This window comes from Physeter macrocephalus, chromosome 13 (genome assembly GCF_002837175.3).
Source record: "Physeter macrocephalus isolate SW-GA chromosome 13, ASM283717v5, whole genome shotgun sequence".
Taxonomy (NCBI): domain Eukaryota; kingdom Metazoa; phylum Chordata; class Mammalia; order Artiodactyla; family Physeteridae; genus Physeter; species Physeter macrocephalus.
Genome location: NC_041226.1, coordinates 81335333 through 81354020, shown reverse-complemented (window position 1 = coordinate 81354020; position 18688 = coordinate 81335333). Strand labels below are relative to the sequence as shown.

General features: G+C 59.6%; 2 protein-coding genes across 2 annotated transcripts in view; one reads left to right on the top strand and one right to left on the bottom strand.

Moving 5' to 3' along the window:
• Window positions 1-5259, bottom strand: part of GRK1 (G protein-coupled receptor kinase 1) — a 15853-nt gene extending 10594 nt beyond the window's left edge. Inside the window, exons 1-4 of the mRNA XM_007116844.3 lie at window positions 4561-5259; window positions 3007-3134; window positions 950-1107; window positions 196-279 (exon numbers count right to left, since the gene is read on the bottom strand). Of these exons, the coding sequence (XP_007116906.2) occupies window positions 196-279; window positions 950-1107; window positions 3007-3134; window positions 4561-5259 (1069 nt within the window). The remainder of the gene's footprint in view (window positions 1-195; window positions 280-949; window positions 1108-3006; window positions 3135-4560) is intronic.
• A 6631-nt stretch (window positions 5260-11890) lies between these two features.
• ATP4B (ATPase H+/K+ transporting subunit beta) lies at window positions 11891-16668 on the top strand. Its single transcript, XM_007116835.1, has 7 exons — window positions 11891-12009; window positions 12485-12613; window positions 13200-13313; window positions 13432-13631; window positions 14406-14462; window positions 15886-15984; window positions 16507-16668. Exons 1-7 carry the CDS (start codon window positions 11898-11900, stop codon window positions 16666-16668), a joined length of 873 nt encoding a protein of 290 aa, XP_007116897.1. The 5' UTR covers window positions 11891-11897.
• Window positions 16669-18688: the final 2020 nt, after the last annotated feature.

The window sequence follows — 18688 nt, the reverse complement described above, 5'->3', positions numbered from 1 at the left end:
CAGGCCCTCACCCGGCTCTCAGGCCCTCACCCGGCTCTCAGGCCCCCTCACCCAGCCCGCAGGCCCTCACCCGGCCCTCAGGCCCTCACCCGGGCCCTCAGGCCCTCACCCGGCCCTCAGGCCCTCGGGCCCTCACCCGGCCCTCAGGCCCTCACCCGGCCCGCAGGCCCTCACCCGGCCCGCAGGCCCCCTCACCTGGCGTCCCCGCGTAGCCCTTGGTCTTGGTCTGGCCTTCCTTCAGCTCCACGGCCAGCCCAAGGTCAGAAATTCGGATGTTGCCTGGAGAACAAACATGGGCTCAGGTCACACGCGGCTCCGCAAACAAAGGCCCCTGGGGTTCCCGGACACGCACGCGTGCACAAGCGTGGCGCACACACACGGCGCCGCCGCTCCCCACCCAGACTGCGGAGGGACCGAGGGTCCCAGCAGCGCTTGCAGCTGGAATCCGGGGCATATTCCCCCTAAGGCCAGCCTCCTCGTGGCTCTGTCTTCCCCGAGCTCTGCAGCAACGGCCTTGGGGGCACCAGTGTGTCCGTCTGACCTGTGATGGGGAGGGAAGGGGGGCTCTAAAGGGACTTACGGGAGCCTCAACCTTGGGGCTTATTTCCTGATGAGGATCCCAGTTTGACTCCTCACGAAGACAGCAAGCAAGGGGACCGAGTGGGGACTCGGCCGCAACCGTTAGCTGTTTGCTAATAGTTCCACACACGCCGGCCTCCTGGACTAACCCCCTGGTGGCCCTAGTCATGCACCAGATTTCACCAAAGTCCATTAACAATCTCCGCTCGGGGATAACGCCATGCGGAGGCAAAACAGCTGAATGAACAGTGAACAAACGTGAGATGTGTCTCGGCGCCGTGCAAGTGTAACGAGCATTCGTCAAAGCTGGCCCCCCCCACCGACGAGCAGTCAGGCCACAGAGGCGAGCAGGCCGGGGGGGCCGCCTCACCGTCGTCGTCCAGGAGCACGTTCTCGGGCTTGAGGTCTCGGTAGATGATGCCGCGCTGGTGCAGGTGCTCCAGGCCGCTGACGATCTGGGCCGTGTAGAAGATGGCGCGCGGCTCCTGGAAGCCGGGCTTCTCCTCGTCCACGTTGTAGATGTGGTACCTGGGGGCAGACCACGTGGAGCCTGTGCTTCTCTGGCACAACCGGAAGCCGCGGGCCCACGGTTTGGATGGGAAGTAAAATCTCGGAAAGCGTTGAGGCCTCCGAATCCCGCGTTGTGTCGGCCAAGCGTGTGCCGTCTCAGCCCTGGCGTCCAGCCTTAGGGGCCCGCGGCAGAGCCTGGCGCACCGGCCGCCGGTGTGTGTGTCCTCACAGCCGTTACGGGGGAAAGGCAGGGCAGCTCCCCCCAGCCCACCTCCCCTGCCCCGGCCACGGGGAGAAACAGGCCCCAAAGCCACTTTACAGCCACCGGTGAAGGAGCCAGGCAGAGCGGAGCCAAGGCGGGCCACGTGACCGGCCCAAGCCCCATCCAAAGTGAGAGGCTGGCCCCGAGCCCAGGAGGCACGTGGGCCGTTTCCCCAGAGACACACAGACTCCCCGCTGGGCCCTCGGAGGACTCCCCCCGGCCTCCCGGCCTCTCCTATCTCCCGTTGCCCTGTCACGTTGTACAGAGACGCAAAACCTAACAAGCAAAGTATTTAAACTAGCGGACAACCAGCGAGACGAGAGGCAGGCCAGTAATCTCGAAGAAAACAAGAGAGAAACCCTCACGTCAGCCGTACGTGTACGGCTACGTGTACCTTTTACTACAGTGTCCTGTAGTACGGTGCGGGCTAGTATAATGTAGGGCGGTACAGTGTCATGTACAGCGTACTATATAGTACAATGTAGTATAGGACGGGATAACGTAGCGCGGCACGGTGCAGCATAGTTTAGTATACCGTCTGATGTAGCGCAGCACAGTGTGGTGCTGGGTAGTGTAGTATCGATACAACGTGGTATATACAGTGCAGTGGAATACAGGAGCGTGTATAGCATAGCGCAGCGTAACATAGCACGGCATCTCGGCCTAGCACAGTGCAGGGCAGGGCAGGGCAGGCGAGTAAAGCGTCACGATCTCTCTGCTCTCCAGCTCGTGCTATTTGCGCTTTCCAGACCCTTCGCTCCTCCTCCGTGAACTTGCACAGGTGGCTCAGTCAGGGCCTCAGAGCCTCGCCTGGAAAATGGGGCCGACAAGCTCACCTGGCAGAGTTTTGGTGCAGGCAAACCCAGGCCCGAGAACGGGGGCACAGAGACGGCCCCCTCGTGTGAGTCCTCTAAGCGTCTCAGGTGTGTTAGCTAACTCTCCGCAGCAACCTCGGGACACCAGTATCTCACCTCTGTCCCCATTTTACAGACCAGCACGCTGGGGCAAGAGCGGCCGTGTTGCCCAGCTGGCAAGTGGGTCTTTTCCCCTCTGAGAGCCAGTGATCCAACTTGTCTCGGGAGCCCAGGGCCGGGCCCTCAGGTCTCTGGCAAGCCCAGGCCCCGTACGGCGACGACGCCCTCTGTTGCTCCCTGCGGTGGGTGGCCAAGCCACAGTTCCCCAAGTCGGCCACACGGTGCTTCCGCTCGGCCACCACCCCCAGAGCGCACCATTGACGAAGTTTGCCTGCGTTTGCCGCCCCCCGTAAAGCACGGTCCTCACCCCCCTCGAGGCCCCTCCCTCCCCTTTGTCCACCCGTCCGACTAGCACTCGATTCGCAGCCCCACACGCCCTGCTGCACGCCCTGCTCTCCCCGCCGCCCGCGTGAACCCGAGGCCCGCGGGACGGACCCGTGACTGAGAGCTTGGGCCGCCTCCCCCAGGGTCCCTGCGCTTCACTGGGGCTGCGGACACATCGTTTCGAGGACCAGCAATCCGAACACAAAGAGCAGGACGTAGACGGGGACAGGGCTTCTTGTCTTTATCACCACGTTCTTGGCACGTGGGAAGCCGCCCCACGGGGCCCAGAGAGCCCCCCGCGCACTGGCCGCACGCGCCCTTCCATGCTGCTCCCACACCGGAGAGAGAGGCGCTTACCTTATGTCACCTCCATTCATAATGCTCATCACCAGGCAGAGGTCGGTTTTGGTTTCAAAGGCATAGGCCAGAGACACGATGAACCTGCTGTGGACTTTGGCGAGAATCTTCTTCTCCACCATCGCGCCCTGGAAAGCAGGGTAAGCGCCCAGGGTGAGGCGGGAAAGTGATATTGCCAAAAACGGCCAAGTTCCACAAACCAGAAAATGTCATGCTAAAACAGAATCAGAGTTGCCGGTATATTTTAAAAGTGGCTGTACAGAGCAATTGCAAATAACTAGAGACATGCCTCACGTGCCCCGTTTCACAGAGGCAAGATAGGGCCTGGGAACCCGTCACGTGCAGAGGACTTCGGGGTTCCTAGGGCCGCCAGCAGGGGGGGGTCCTGCCGACCAGCCTTAGAAATGCGGCTGAGGGTCCCGGCAGGTCCCCCGGCAGCCTGTCGGCACCGACCTTCCCCTCCAGCTCTTCCTGCTGCAATGCCAGCCCTTCTCCTCCCACCCAGGCCTCTGAACAGCACCTTGTCAAGCCACCCCGCATCCCTGTTCATTTTCTATATTTATTTTAAGACCCCATGAAGTCCATTTAATGTGTTTTTGAAAGCTGTGCTGCGTAAGGAGAAAGAGCCCTTTTGAAGGAGGAGTTTTTGATGTTGAGAAGCCCTTTCTACCCACTGCGTGGGAAGATTTTAGGTGGATTTTACTTTGTAAAAGTCTGATAAGTTTCCTGAACTCGGGAGAGAGAGGCTTAATACCCTAACAGTTGGATTCAAATTGCAGGTAGATGGCCCTGAGGGTAACTGCTGCCCCCAAAGGCCACCAGGCAGAGCGCCATCAGGGACCCCGGGGTGGGGTGCTCTGGGGTAGCTGCTGTTTGCCCCCAGCACGATCTGTTCTGTGCAGCGGGAACGGGAAGGAAGCCCACGCAGGCAGAACGCGCGGCTGGAGATTAAGCAGCTTTGGCTGATCCCGCCCGAACGGGGCCTGATGCCAGAGGGAGGGTGGGCGCCGCTCAGAGCAGCTGCTTCCACAACCCCCAACCCCCGGCCCAGACAGCGCTGCACGCGGGCACCTCGGGGCCTCCCCACACCAGCCCCAGGGAGACTCCCCCTGCAGCCTCCTCCCAGCACGAGCCAGGGAAAGTTCCAGAAAGTCAGAGTAAAGAATCTGGAGACTCATCCCAGGAGCCTGCCTGACACCGGCTGCTGCACTGCGTGGCGCTGGTGACAAGCCGAGAAGCGTGGTGCCGTGTGGCACAGGGGCCACACCAGCCACGCAGAGGCCGCTCCGCAAGGAGGGACGCGGCAGACCCCGCCTGTCCCGGGCACCGAGGCTGGTGGTTTAGAGCTGCTGGACAAGCCGAGCATCCGAACGCCACCGGCGCCTGCCGCTCCGAGCCAGGGGCTCGGCCGACAGGCAGACAGGCGGACTCGACGAAGGGGGCGCGGGGCACCGACCCCGCCCAGGGCCGCACGGCGGGAGCGCCCTCCACGGGGTGAGCCGGCCCGGGGCGCCCCAGCCCCGACCCACTCCCCGGAATGCCTCGGCGGCCCACCTTGTAGCCCTTCCTCTTCTTCAGCCGCTTCTTGTTCAGCTTTTTGCACGCGTACAACTTCCCCGTGGCTTTCATCTGGCAGGCAGACACCTCCCCAAAGCCGCCCCGCCCCAGGACCCTGAAGTCCAGGAACCAGTCCTCGCCCACAGGCTGGGCCTCCAACCACTTCCACTGCAGGAAGCGCTGGAAGTACAGGCTGTCCAGGTACTGCTGGAAGGGGGCCTGGCTCAGGTGCGCCAGGGTGGCCCGCAGGAGGGGCTGGAAGAGCCCGTCCCCGGCCCCCGCCGGCCCCTCCCGGACCTGCGCCACCACCTCCTTGTCCAGGAAGCCGCAGAAGAGCTTGGCCTGGGGGTCCAGGTACTCGGCCCGGATGGCCTGGGCCTTCTGCGGCCGGAGGGCGTCGGCGGCGGTGCCGTAGTCCTCGACGCCCCTCCAGAGCTCCAGGGCCGGCACGTGCTGCTCGTGGGCCTGCAGGAACTGCTGGAAGAGCCGCTTGCCGATGGGCTGCTCCGAGCACACGCTCTCGAAGCCCAGGTCCAGGCTCGCCTGGAGCGCCTCGCACTTGGACAGCGGGGGCAGCTTGAGCCGGGCCAAGTACTTCCTGTCCCGGGCGGTCGGGCCGCTGCTCGCATCGAAGCTGGCTCGGGCAGCGATGAAGGCCGAGTTGGCCACCACCGTCTCCAGGGACCCGAAATCCATCCCGGCGCCGGCCTCCCTCCGCGTCCGGCTCCCACGTCCCAAGCCGGCCTAACCCACTGCCCTTGTCCTGTGGCCCGGTCCCGCCCTCTGGGGACAGGAGGATGGCCGGGCACCAGGAGCCCCAGGAAGCCCGCTGACACAGCTCAAGCGAAATCCCGGCCGCAGTGGAGGACGCGCAGGGCGGGAGCAGGTGCCAGAAAAAGACAATCCCTAAGCCGCTCGCAGACGGATTAGACGGGCCACCCTGCCCCGCTCCTTCCCACGGGGAAGGACACACCTGGCCCCAGGCCCAGCGCGCAGGAGCCCCGAGCCTCCCCGTCTGGCCCGCTGGCCCAAGCAGATGAGCTGGACCCTCCGCCTGTTTCCTGGTGGGGACACGGGGCCCAGGTGAAGGGAGGGGGCCCAGGAGAAACCTTAATTCACAAAGATGGCTGATGTTTTCCCCACTAGGTGTCATTTTTTCTTTAGAAAACCCGCGAGTGAGAATAAAACCAGCTGATGATAGGAGTTGAGGAATAGGCTTTCTGGGCGTCCACGGGTGAGACCCCTGGCCAGGGGACTGGTCAGTATGTGAGGACCAACATTTGTCCTGAGCTGACACTGAGAGCAGCTGTGTCATGCTGGTGGCTCTGATGACCTAAGGTAACCCCGGCCCTTGCCGAGGGATCAGCTTCACGTCAGCCCCCTGCCCTCACCTGGGCTGTGCTGGCTGGTGAAGGAGAAAGGCCAAGAGAAACGTTCAGGTGAAATTAGGACGGGGATGCAGGAGACCCCAGCTACACCCAGGCTGAGGTCCCACACAGAGAGAGGCAGGAGAGAGAAGGGAACGGAGAGGCCAGGGACACACCAGGGGCACACCTGAGACACACCTGGGGGACACCTGAGACATACCTGGGACATACCTGGGGCACACCTGAGGGACACCTGGGACACACCTGGGGCTCACCTGAGACTCACCGGGGGCACACCTAAGACATACCTGGGACATAGCTGGGGCACAGCTGGGACACAGCTGGAGGACACCTGGGACACACCTGAGGCACACCTGGGGGGTACCTGAGACACACCTAAGACACCTGGGACATAGCTGGGGCACAGCTGGGACACAGCTGGTGGACACCTGGGACACACCTGAGGCACACCTGGGGGGTACCTGGGACATACCTGGGACATACCTGGGGCACACCTGAGACACACCTGGGACATACCTGGGGCACAGCTGGGAAACACCTGAGACAGCTGGGACACAGCTGGAGGACACTTGGGACACACCAGGGGCACACCTGAGACACACCTGGGGGGTACCTGAGACATACCTGGGGCACAGCTGAGACACACCTGGGGCACAGCTGAGACACACCTGGGACATACCTGGGGCACAGCTGGGACACACCTGAGACAGCTGGGACACAGCTGGAGGACACCTGGGACACACCTGAGGCACACCTGGGGGGTACCTGGGACATACCTGGGGCACACCTGAGGCACACCTGGGGCACACCTGAGACATACCTGGGACATACCTGGGGCACAGCTGGGACACAGCTGGAGGACACCTGGGACACACCTGAGGCACACTTGGGGGTACCTGGGACATACCTGGGGCACACCTGAGACACACCTGGAGCACACCTGAGACACACCTGGGACATACCTGGGGCAGAGCAGGGACACACCTGAGACAGTTGGGACACACCTGAGGCACACCTGGGGCACACCTGGGTATGGCCTTGTCTGCCTTGTTCTAGTACACAGTAGGTGCTTGGTAGATGTATGGGAAAGAATGACAAGGAAGTGATGGGGGTTGGTTACAGTTTAGAGAGGGGAGGAAGAGAAGGGCCACAGAAATGAAGAACACCCCAGCCAGAAGAGGCCAGGTAACCAACTCCACGCGGGGAGGAGAGGGTCGAGAGGGCAGTGAGATTCTGCCAGTGGGTGTGAGGAGGCAGGCGGACTCTGTGTAGCAGCCGGGGAAGCAGAAACAAGAACTTGCAGCTGAGCAGGTGGGTTGGTGCGTCCAGCCTGGCACTTACTAGCAGGTGACCTTGAGCTGATCTCTTCAAACCCTTCCTGCCTTTTCTTTAACCCATCAGTGTTCAGACGGGTCGGCGGCTCTGGCTCCAAGGCGTGTTGTGGACCGGAGCCCCTTCTACGGTGTCTCTCACCGTGTGTCCCCAGACAGCGCCTCCCAGCAGTGCCGGGGACTCAAATCGCCTGGAGAAATAAAGATCTGCTTCAGTGGGCCTGGAGTGGGGCTGGCACCCAGATCAGGAACCCGTGCGAGAGGCGGTGTCTGAGGACGGCAACTCCCACCGGATGAACACTGAGCTGAACTACCTCCTGGGGAAGTGGGAAGCATTCAGCTAAACGGCGTTAAATATGTTTCCGATCACGGGACTCAGAGATTGAAGAGTGAACTTGGTTCTCCAAGAGGGGTCAAGTACGCAGAGCTTCCCAAACTCATTTGGCCCTTTTTAAAAAGTTTTTATTTAGAGTAATTGTAGATTCACGTGCAGTTATAAGAAATAACCCAGAGACACCTGCACCCCTCACCCAGTCCCCCCAAACTGTAGCTCAGGATCGCAGCGCGGATACCGATGCCAACACAGCAAACGCTCAGGAACCCCCGACACCACACGGTCCCCCTTTATGGACACCCGCCTCCCTCCCACCCCAAACCCCGTCCTGAACCCTGTCAACCACGAATCTGTTCTCCATTTCCATAAAGTTGTCATTTCAAGGATGTTTCATAAGTGGAATCACACAGTATGTCCATTAGGGGATTGGCTCTTTTCACTCAGCATGACTTCCTGGATCCATCCAGGCGGTTACACGTACCTGGAGGTTCACTGCTGATAGTATTCCATGGTGTGAATGGACCACGGTTGGTTTAACCATTCACCTGTTGAAGGACATCGAGATTGATTCCAGTTTGGGCTATCATGAATAAAGCTGCAAAAAACATACAGACATTTGTGCGGATATAAATTTCAATTTCTCTGCGATTAAATATGCCCAAGAGCATATTTGCTGGGTCGTATGGTATTTGCATGTTCAATTTTTTAAGAAACTGGCAAACAGTTTTCCAGATGGCTCTACCATTTTATATTCCCACCAGCAACATACGAGTGATCCAGTTTCTCAGCATCCTCACCAACACTTGGAGTTGTCACTATTTTTTATTTTAGCTCTTGTGATAGGTGGTACCCCATTGTGTTTTCAATTTGCATTTCCCTACCGGCTAATGATGTTGAACAGTTTCCCATGTGTTTGTCATCTGTGAATCCTCTTCCGTGAAATATCCCATCATGTCTTTTGACCATGTTCGAACTGGACTGCTTGCTTTTTTGCTGTTGGGCTGGAGGTCCAATTTTTCAATTTTCTCTTTTATGGATTGTGCTTCTGGTGTCAGGTCTAAGAACTCTCTGCCTAACCCTAGTTCTTGAAGATTTTCTCCCACGTATTTTCCCAAAATTTTTATACTTTTACATTTAAACCCATGACCATTTTGAGTTAACTTTTTTGCAAGGTGTGAGGCTTAGGTCAGGGTTCATGGACGTCCAGTTGTTCCACCTCCATGTGTTGAAAAGGCCGTCTTTGCTTCATTGAATTTCTTTGGCACCTTTGTCAAAATCAGTTGGGCACATGTGTGAGTCTACTTCTGAGTTTTCTGTTCCGTTTCATCGTTCTCTGTGTCTGTCCCTCCACCAACGCCACACTGTCTTGATGACTGTGGCTATATAATAAGCCTTGAGATTGAGTAGACTGAGTCTTCCTACCTTATTTTTCTTTATAAAAAATATTTTCAAAAAAGTATTCCAAATAAAGAAGAAAATATTTAACTATTCTAGTTCCTTAGCCTTTCTAAATAAATTTTAGAATAGTCTTGCCTATAGATACAAAAAAAAAATCTTGCTTGGGTTTTGATAGAAACTGTGTTAAAACAGTGTATCAGTTTGGGGAGTATTGACATCTTTACTGTGTTGAGTCTTCCAACCTAACGAACACAATATGTGTCTCTATTTACTTAGATTTTTGTTTCATCACCGTTATGTAGTTTTCAGCATACAAGTCCTATACACGTCTTATTAGATCAACACCTAAACATTCCTTTTTGTTTTGAGCAATTGCAAATGCTTTCTAGGGTTTTTTTGTGTCTGTCTTGGATATTCAAAGTTTAGTCTTGATGCGACTTGGCATGGATTTGGGGGCGGGTATCTTGTTTGGGGTTCTCTCAGCTTCTTGAGTGTGAAGGTTTAAGCCTCAGCCCCGCTCTTTCTTCTCTCCTTGTAGGACTCCAGTGGCACAGACGTTAGGCCTTTCCTATGGCCCCCGGGTCACTGAGGCTGGGCACTTATTTTCTGGCTCTACTTTCTCTCTATTGTTCAAATCCGGAAATTTCTATTGTTTTTTTCTTCCACGTCAGTGATTCTTTCCTCTGTCCCTTCCCTTCTGCTGCTGAATCCATTCTTTGAGCTTTTTATTTTGGTTATTGTATTTTTTGAATCTAAAATTTCCATTTGGTTCTTCTTTATATCTTCTATTTCTTTCCTTAAACTTTCTACTTCGATTTTTCCATTTGTTTCAAGCACAATCACCATTGCTCGCTGAAGCACTTTACAACCTGTCAGCTGATTTCAGAATCTGTCACCTCAGTCTCGGCGTCTACTGATCATCTTGTTTTAACTTCATTTGGAGATCTTCCCGGTTCTTGCTCTGATGAGTGATGATCCGTTGAAAGCTGGGAGTCTTCCCATCATCCAGCCCTTCGGCGTTCGCCGGCTTCCGCTGACCCCACGGCAGCTGCGGAGGGGTGGGCTCCGGTCCCTTGCTGCCGGGGTGGGTGGGAGTCGAGCCCCCCGCATAGGAAGGGTGAGGTCCCACATCGCCCGGAGCTCGCTCTCTTTGGGGCGTCCGTCCCGCGTCGTCCCGCAGGGCACGCCGAGCAGCCCGGTGCCCCCCCACCCCGCCCCAGGCCTCCCCTCCCCACGGGCACGTGTCCCAGGAAGGTCACCATGACAAGGCGTGGGCAGCTCAGCACACACGGTCGTGGTTCTGGGAATTCAGAGACTAAGTGTGGAGGACTCCGTTCAAAGACTTCCAGGAAGAAGTCATGCTGTGCTCGTCCCAAGAGTGTCTCTGTACTTTCCAGGCAGGGCGGCACCGATTCTCTGCACGGCAGTTCCTACCGTGTGTCTCCAGGCCTCGGCGCGCGGGTCCCAGACCCGCAGGCTGTGGGCAGTGAGACCGCAGGCTAAGGCCACACTCTGTGTTCTTACTGCCCTCAAGTTGCAAAGCCGTGAAGGGGGACGGTGTGAAGGAAAATGCCTGGGACTGGTCCATTAGGGAACTGTGAGTCCAAAGCTAAAATGCCGCGATTCCATCGGAATTTTAGGGTGTGCGTTTTGCTGACAAACTCTAAATCATCCTGAAGAAAATAAACATAATGGCTAGAGGGCTTTGCACTCTTTTCATCCCCAAAGAACGCTTCCAATTTGGCTACGTGGGTCCCTCAGAGGGAAAGTGACAATGGATGGACACCCAGCTCTTTGTATACAGTCCCCAGCCCTTCAGTCGGGTCCTGACTTAGATGCCTGTAAAGACGCCTCGGGGCCACGTCATATCGGCCCGGCGCTGCCCTTACTCCTGATCCCAGAGACGGGTGCCCCGGCCACGTAGACCGCCAAGGCCGCTTGGTTCGGGCCACGCGTCGGGTGGCCCGGGGGCTCGTAGGTGTCCGGACGCTCAGGCCGCCCGGCAGGTCAGCCCCCTCAGACACTCGGGGGTGGGGCAGGCGTCACAGGTTGCCGAGGCGCCCCGGCGGCCCGGACGTGCTGCCAGGCCGAGCGTCCCCTGCCGGGACACTGCCGCGGCCCTGCAGCCACAAGCAAAAGGCCCGCGGGGGGCCCCAGGTCCACTGGGGCCCCGCAGGGTCAGAACCTGCATTTCAGCAGCGCGCGCGGGGACGGCGTGCCTTCCGTTTCGAGAACACTTCTGGATCGTGCGGCTGTGAATTCCTCCCTGGACGCAAAGTCCTCCTGGGCCCCGGCAATGGCTCTCAGGGGACACCGTGCTCGTCACCGAAGCTCGGCTCGAGAGTGACGGGAACCCCTGCAGCCCCGCGCCCGGCCGCCCTGGGCACCGGCAGGCTCGGCCCTCCAGCGTCAGGAGTGACGGGGCGGGAGCCCAGCCATCGCCTCACCGTGACCGCGGGCGCCTGCTGCCGTCAGCTCGGGGCAGGGAGCGTCTCGGCCGCGGGTGAGCGTCGGGGCCCAGGCCCCTCCTCGTGCCGACCGCTCTCTTCACACCTCCCTCCCCAAGGAAGTGCGAGCGGGCAGAGCTGAACACCTGGCAGGCCTCCTTGCTCCTTATCAGAGCAGATAGTGTTCTGGGCCAAGGGCACCCGAGGGGAGGAGTGAGCCACCCTGATTTGCCCAGGGAGGGGGTGGAGGGGCACCTGACGGCAGGGGAACCTGCCAGGCCTGCCCGGGCGTCGGTGCTTGACGGCCGAGCAGCGATAACGCCCCGCCGGCCTCGCCCCGGAACCCAGAGCCGCCAATGCCCTTGACCTCTGAGGGGGAGACCATAAAACCCAAGGGGACTTCCTCCCCCAAGTGTCAGCTGGCAGGAGCGGGGCGATGGCGGCGCTGCAGGAGAAGAAGTCATGCAGCCAGAGGATGGAGGAGTTCCAGCGCTACTGCTGGAACCCGGACACGGGCCAGATGCTGGGCCGGACGCTGTCCCGCTGGGGTCCGTGCGGCAGGGCGGGGGCGCCGGGGGAGGGCAGGGGGCCAGCCAGCAGCCGCGTGGGGCTGGCGGTCTCAGTGCCCAGACGCAGGCCCTGGCCGGCCTCTCCTCCCCCACTGGGTGATCCCAAAGGCCCCCCTCAGCCCTGACACCCCCCGACACCGGGCACCCGAGAGCGGGGAGCAGCCTAGGGTCAGGCCCAAAGGCTCAGCCTTAGACTTGAGAGAGAACAGCAGTTTTAAAGCTATGTTCCTAAAACCGTCATTTTTTTAAAGGCTTTTAAGTTAAGGGGCGCAGGGTTATCGGGGTGACGAGAACGGTCTGGAACCGGCTAGCAGGATGCGTGCCCAGCGCCGTGCGTGAACGCACCCGACACCGGTGCGACGCTCACCCTGAGAGGTGACGCGTTTGGTGAGCTGCACGCGTGCTCCCCGCGAGCAAGCAGCTGCCGCCGCGCCTGACCCGCCTCTTCCCGCAGTGTGGATCAGCCTCTACTACGCGGCCTTCTACGTGGTCATGACCGGCGTCTTCGCCCTGTGCATCTACGTGCTGATGTGCACGGTCGACCCGTACACCCCCGACTTCCAGGACCAGCTCAAGTCCCCAGGTACTGGGCGTCGGGCCCTGCTCTGCCCGGGGCTGCCGGGTCAGGACACGACCCCACGGGGAGGGTGTCGGGGAGGACGGTCACCAGGGGATCAGGAAGGGGGCCGAGGGGAGCTCGGTGTCCGTGTGGCGTCACCAGCACCGAGGCTGCTCTCCTGTGGAGGCCTCGCCTCCCCAGCAGCAAATTAGGTCCAGGGTGTGAGTGCCGTCTAAGTGCAGGGCGGCCCGTGCGACGAGGGGGCTGAGCCAGCGCCAAAGAGCGGGAAGTCGCTGGTGACGTAATAGATTACAAACTTGAGAACACACTGTGATAGGATGTGCCCCAAACCCAGAGGCTGGCAGGCAGGCAGGCCTCCTGTGGGAGGGACCCGCGGGCGCTGGCCAGGCCTCGTGGGACGGTGCGGCCCCCCGGCCCCTGGGCAGGGTCCCGGGCCCTGCTGGCTGCAGCCTCCTCGCCAGGGGCCGGGAGACCCCCGAAGGCCTGGTCCCGAAGCGTCCCAGGCACGGCCTCCCCCAGGCCGGGGCCAACCGAACCGCAAACGGCCTGGATGTACAACCGAAGACCAAGCGTCACGTCCTCTTTCCAGGGGTGACCTTGAGGCCAGATGTCTACGGGGAGAAAGGCCTGGACATCTCCTACAACGTGTCTGACAACAGGACCTGGACAGAACTAACGCAGGCCCTGCACCACTTCCTGGCAGGTGGAGTGTAGAACGCACCGCAGCCTCCGTTCTTTCCTCGTCCCAGGAAGCCCCGGGGGGCGGGGCGGGGGAGGGGGGCTGCAGCCCGGGCGGGGCCGCAGGTGTGTCTGTCCCGCAGGCTACTCACCCGCGGCCCAGGAGGACAACATCAACTGCACGTCCGAGAGGTACTTCTTCCAGGAGAGCTTCCTGGCCCCGAACCACACCAAGTTCTCCTGCAAGTTCACAGCAGACATGCTGCAAAACTGCTCGGGCCGGCCGGACCCCAGCTTCGGTTTTGAGGAAGGAAAGCCGTGTTTCATTATCAAGATGAACCGGGTGAGTGAGGGGGGCGGAGGTGAGACGGGAACCGGGCCCCTGCCTCTGCTGCACGTGTGCCGGCCGCGAGCGTGCCTTCCCTCAAACACAACTGAGAGCCGCCACCCAGACCCACCACCCACTCGACCGTGGCGTCCGCCACCCCCGAGCCGCAGAGCCTGGGGCAGCCCCGTGTGCACGGCGGCTGGAGGCAGCCGGGCCGCGGTCAGCGCGGGGAGGGCACCCGGGAACCGTCTGGGGACAGGCGCAGAGGGAGGCTGACCGTGCGAACACAGCCAACCACGGGAGGCACGTCCACGCCGCGGGGAGAGGGGACATCTCGGCAGGGCCCCGGGAGGGTGGGACTGGGCGGCGGGGGGGGAGGACCCGGCACCGCGCCGGCATCTGCGTGGCACTCTCCATTTTCCTCCCCAAGAGGCCGGGGGGCACGCACTGGCACGCCGCGCCGGGCCCCGGGCGCCAGCTGGGGGGCGGTCCCGGCTGCCTGGCAGGCGTGCAGCGAGGGAGGGCGGCGGTCACCACGCGCGAGGAGGGCACTGCACTGCGCCCTGGGCACCAGGAGGCGCCTCCGGGGGCCGGGCCGTCTGCACAGGTGGGCTCGGGAAGCGCAGACCCCCGTCCAGCTCTGCCACCTGCCGGCCAAGACCACGGCCCCGGCGTGGAGCTTCTGGCTTTGAAGCAGGAGTTGCTTCACCCGCCCCAGACCCTCCCCGGCACCCGTCCTCCGCACTCACAGATGGGCGCAGAAGCCACGTCCGAACCTTTCCCTTCCAGATCGTCAGGTTTCTCCCCGGCAACAGCACGGCCCCCAGGGTGGACTGCGCCTTCCTGGTGAGTGACCGGCCACAGCTGCCTTGTTTAGGCTGGAAAACCTGCGGGAAATACTGATCTGGTTTTCCCTAAAATCACCTCAACCGTCAGCCTAATAAGCCAGGTGCACGAATTGCGTGAACCCTCACTTAAGAGGGGTTTTATCGTGGGGGATTAAAAACCTGGTAAGAATCATCAAGAAAAAATATTCTATATGGTACTGCAAGTTGCCAAATGGCACAGCTACATGATCCTGGAGAATAAAATTTTATACTGTCTCTGGAAAAAACAACCTGGTAAGAAAAACAACGCTCCTCACCGTTGCTTCAAAAAGCATTTGGGACAGTGTATCGCTGACATGCTTCAAAATGTTTGTGGCTGGGGCTTCCCTGGTGGCGCAGTGGTTGCGCGTCCGCCTGCCGATGAAGGGGAACCGGGTTCGCGCCCCGGTCCGGGAGGATCCCACATGCCGCGGAGCCGCTGGGCCCGTGAGCCGTGGCCGCTGAGCCTGCGCGTCCGGAGCCTGTGCTCCGCGACGGGAGAGGCCACAGCAGAGGAAGGCCCGCATACCACAAAAAAAAAAAAAAAAAAATGTTTGTGGCTATTTGGAAAAACCAAGGCACTTCTACTACGCTGCTTTGTCCTTCTTATTCGCTTATTTACAAAAATATGCAAGTTACCGGCAGCTACTGTTGTCTGGCAGTGCGTGTATATAAATGCCGCCAACAGTTGGCATTAATTTAGTCCCGTTTTTCTCAAAACATGTTTTTAAGTACAACATGAAAAAACTAAATTTGTCTTCGTTGAATATTTTCTAAAGTTTGTTTTCACAATCACGCCCTCAGCCAAGGCTCTCTGCCGTCAGCACGGGTGCCCCACCGGGGTGACCCCCCCCACCCCAAAGCCTGCAGTCTCCCCGGAGCGCAGCGTTCGTCCTGTTTTTTTTTCCCTCTTGAGTTTGCTCGACCACGCATGTGTAAGCTGACCCGGGATCTGCACAGACACCAAAGTACCCTTCCTCTGCCCTCGGACGAGCGAGCTCAAGCCGTCGGGCGATTCGCTGGCTCTGACAGTCCAAGGAAACAAACCCCACGACAGCGTGTGGGTCCTTCCCCAGTCTCGGCAGACCAGCTGCCCAGCCTTGTGGGCCTTCATTCCCACACGCTAGGCTCTATCATCGTTTTTATCCTAAGAGGGTTTAAAATGGAAAAAAATACAAGTTTGATAAGTCACCCTGGGTCTTGCAAACTAACAAATTACACCCTTAACGGATTCTCGGCTGATGATAAAGATTAGATCTAGTTTATGCCAACTGCACGCGTGGTCACGGCGCACACGTCCGCACACACGTGGACCTGCGTGCAGGAGCACGCGTGGCGCGGACACACAGGCGGACTCGAGCGCGCCAGACCCGGCCTTTCTCACGGCGGCCTCTCGCCCGCAGGACCAGCGCTTGGATGCCCCGGCCCTGCAGGTGGAGTACTTCCCACCCAAAGGCGTCTACAGCCTACACTACTTCCCCTACTACGGGAAGAAGGCCCAGGTATGTGCGCGTCTCTGTCCCCAGCAGCTGCTCCGGAGCCGGATTAAACTGAGCGATCTCTAGAGCAGAAGGAAAGCCCTCAATGTTTCACCTGTAAAAACGAAACAAGGCGTACTTAGCCCAGCCGGACCGCTTAACCTTCGGGCGCGTCCCAAACCCATGTTCTCGTACCTACCTGAAAACACATCGTTCTCACGCAAAATAAATATCAAATCTAATCTTCTACCTTCCAAGGGCCTCCTTAGAAGGCCCTTAGACGACTGCCTATCCATTTAAAATCATTTTCTCCAAATCTCTTGCTTTATCCTCTGTGTGGTTTTTATATTAATTTTCATCAAGTGTAATTTGAAGTCGAATCTGTCCCTGGTCTGTCCCCGCCCCCCGCCCCCCGGGCCAAGTCTCCTCGCTTCTAAGCAGGGAGACATCTGTGTCCCAGTGAGTCCCGGGCGGCTCTCGGCGACGTGAGAGCACCCAGCCAGGCGCCCGGCCGCCCTCGAGGGCCCTAACGCACGTCCGCTTCAGCCCCACTACAGCAACCCGCTGGTGGCCGCGAAGCTTCTCAACGTCCCTAGGAACAGGGAGGTCGTCATCGTGTGCAAGATCCTGGCGGAGCACGTGACCTTCGACAACCCCCACGACCCCTACGAGGGGAAGGTGGAGTTCAAGCTGAAAATCCAGAAGTAGAGGAGCCACGCGCTGGCCCCCGGGTGCAGGGCGGCCGCAGACGCCGCGTCCGGCTAAACGCGGCGCCCGAGGCAGCTCCGCACCACCCAGGCCCCCGTGCGCCCAGCTCTCGGAGCCAGAATCCTGTGAAATCTCTGTCACTTTTTGGGTAGAATTTGTAGCCACGATAAAAACGCTGGGCTAACACGGTGACCCTAAGGCAGCAGCTGTGCAACTAACAAAACCCCCAAAGGACTCATCTCTTCCACGTGGACATCACCTTTCCTGCCGTAATTTATTTTTTCTGTATGTTAATATGAAGACCGGTAGTGCGTTGATATGAAACGTGACAGGATTTCATGCATTCTGGTTGCCGGCTTTAAAAAATGCAATTCCTAAACTGTAAAAATCAAGTTTATTAAATTCATTCTTAATCTATGAAAGAGAGTCGTGTCTCTCCTGATGAGGGGAAGAATTAACTAAAACGTCCAACTAACAAATTCAGTTAACTAAATTAACTCAAAAGAATTAACTAAAATTAATGAACTAAAAAACCTCTCCCTTTAACACTTTCAGTTGCAAGTCGGAGTGGAAGGGGCTGCCCCGAGAGCGCACAGTTCTGGGACGTGAGGGTGTCCCCACGCGGCGGAGCCCAAACCCCAGAGGTGACCTTCCTCGGAGCACGGTCTCCCCTCCTGCCTCCAGGGTGGGGGTGGGTGGGGTCTGCAGCCCCAGCCCATTCAGAAAACCCTGAAACGAGAACATTCCGTCCCAAGGACAAACCTGCTCTCACCTGTCGCCCACTTTTCACCCCACCCGGAGCTGGCAGCCCAGAGTCCTAACCCCACGGAAGAAGCCCCGCAGAGGCTCAGGGGACAGGGGACCCGCCGCCCAGCCCCGAAGGCCGCCAGGGCCCGGGGTGCGGGCGTCTCTGCTCCGCGTTGCCAACCCCACCAGCAAAAACCCTGAGCCACCTGGGAAGTGCCACGTCAGGCCAGAGATCAGGCCACCTCAGGGATGTCACGACACATTGGAGGTCAGAGGTCAGAGGTCCAGCCACCCCAGAAGAGACACCAAGGCCTCGGTGGGGGTGGGGTGGGGGGTGCACGTCACGGGGTCCGAGCACAGTAGGCTGCCTGACTCGGGGTCCCGCCTCCGGCTGCCCTGGGAGGCCGGGGCTGCCGATCCCATTTCACAGGGAAGGAAACCGAGGCCCAGCAGCTGGAGGGGCTGCCCCCGCGGGGGGTGCAGGGGACACGGAACCTCAGACCCGGCTACCTGCCGACCACAAAGTGCCCCTTGGAAAGAAGTGCTAGAACCTCTGTCAAGTTGCTGTCGAATACACGGAACAACCAGCACCTGGGGGAGGGGTGGCACAGGCTCTGGGGTCAGAGGTCAGAGGCCTAGAGGTTCGAGTCCGGACGTTCCTCTCTCAGGAGCTCGCTGACGCGCCCCGGGACCACCGCTGCGCCAACACCCAGGGTCAGTACTCGGCCCAAGTAGCCACAGGCCTCCTGGTTTGCAGAACCCCACTACTCACCAGCTTGTAAGATGTGACCTTTGGAATCAAACACCTCCCCTAGAGGTCACAGACCACACCACAGGGAAGCGGGCGGGGAAGGATGCAGGCTGGACACCCTGACGGGTGATGCTCCGGGATGACTGGGCCGCAGCTGAGCGTCTACCAGGAAGAGCCGGAGAGGCGACGACGCCAGAACCTCGTCCCCTGTCCAAGGCGCTCCCGCAGCAACGGAACCAGCAGACCCTCGGTCACCTGGGTCACCACCGGTGGAAGGTCGGTGTCGGGGGTCTCCTGCCCACGCCCGGGTGCCCTAGAGGAGGAGGGGCAGCAGGGGCGCAGCCGCAGGGGACTCGGCCGGAGACGCGGGGCTGGCCGTGTCCTCACCGCACGGGCGCCGACACCGCCCCCGCCTCTCCAGCCACAGCCCTCAGGACACTTCAGTCAGCCACAGTCAGGAAGAAAGGAGGAACCGCCACATCCCTCAGGAGACACGACTCTGCTCAAGGCCTCAACCTTGCA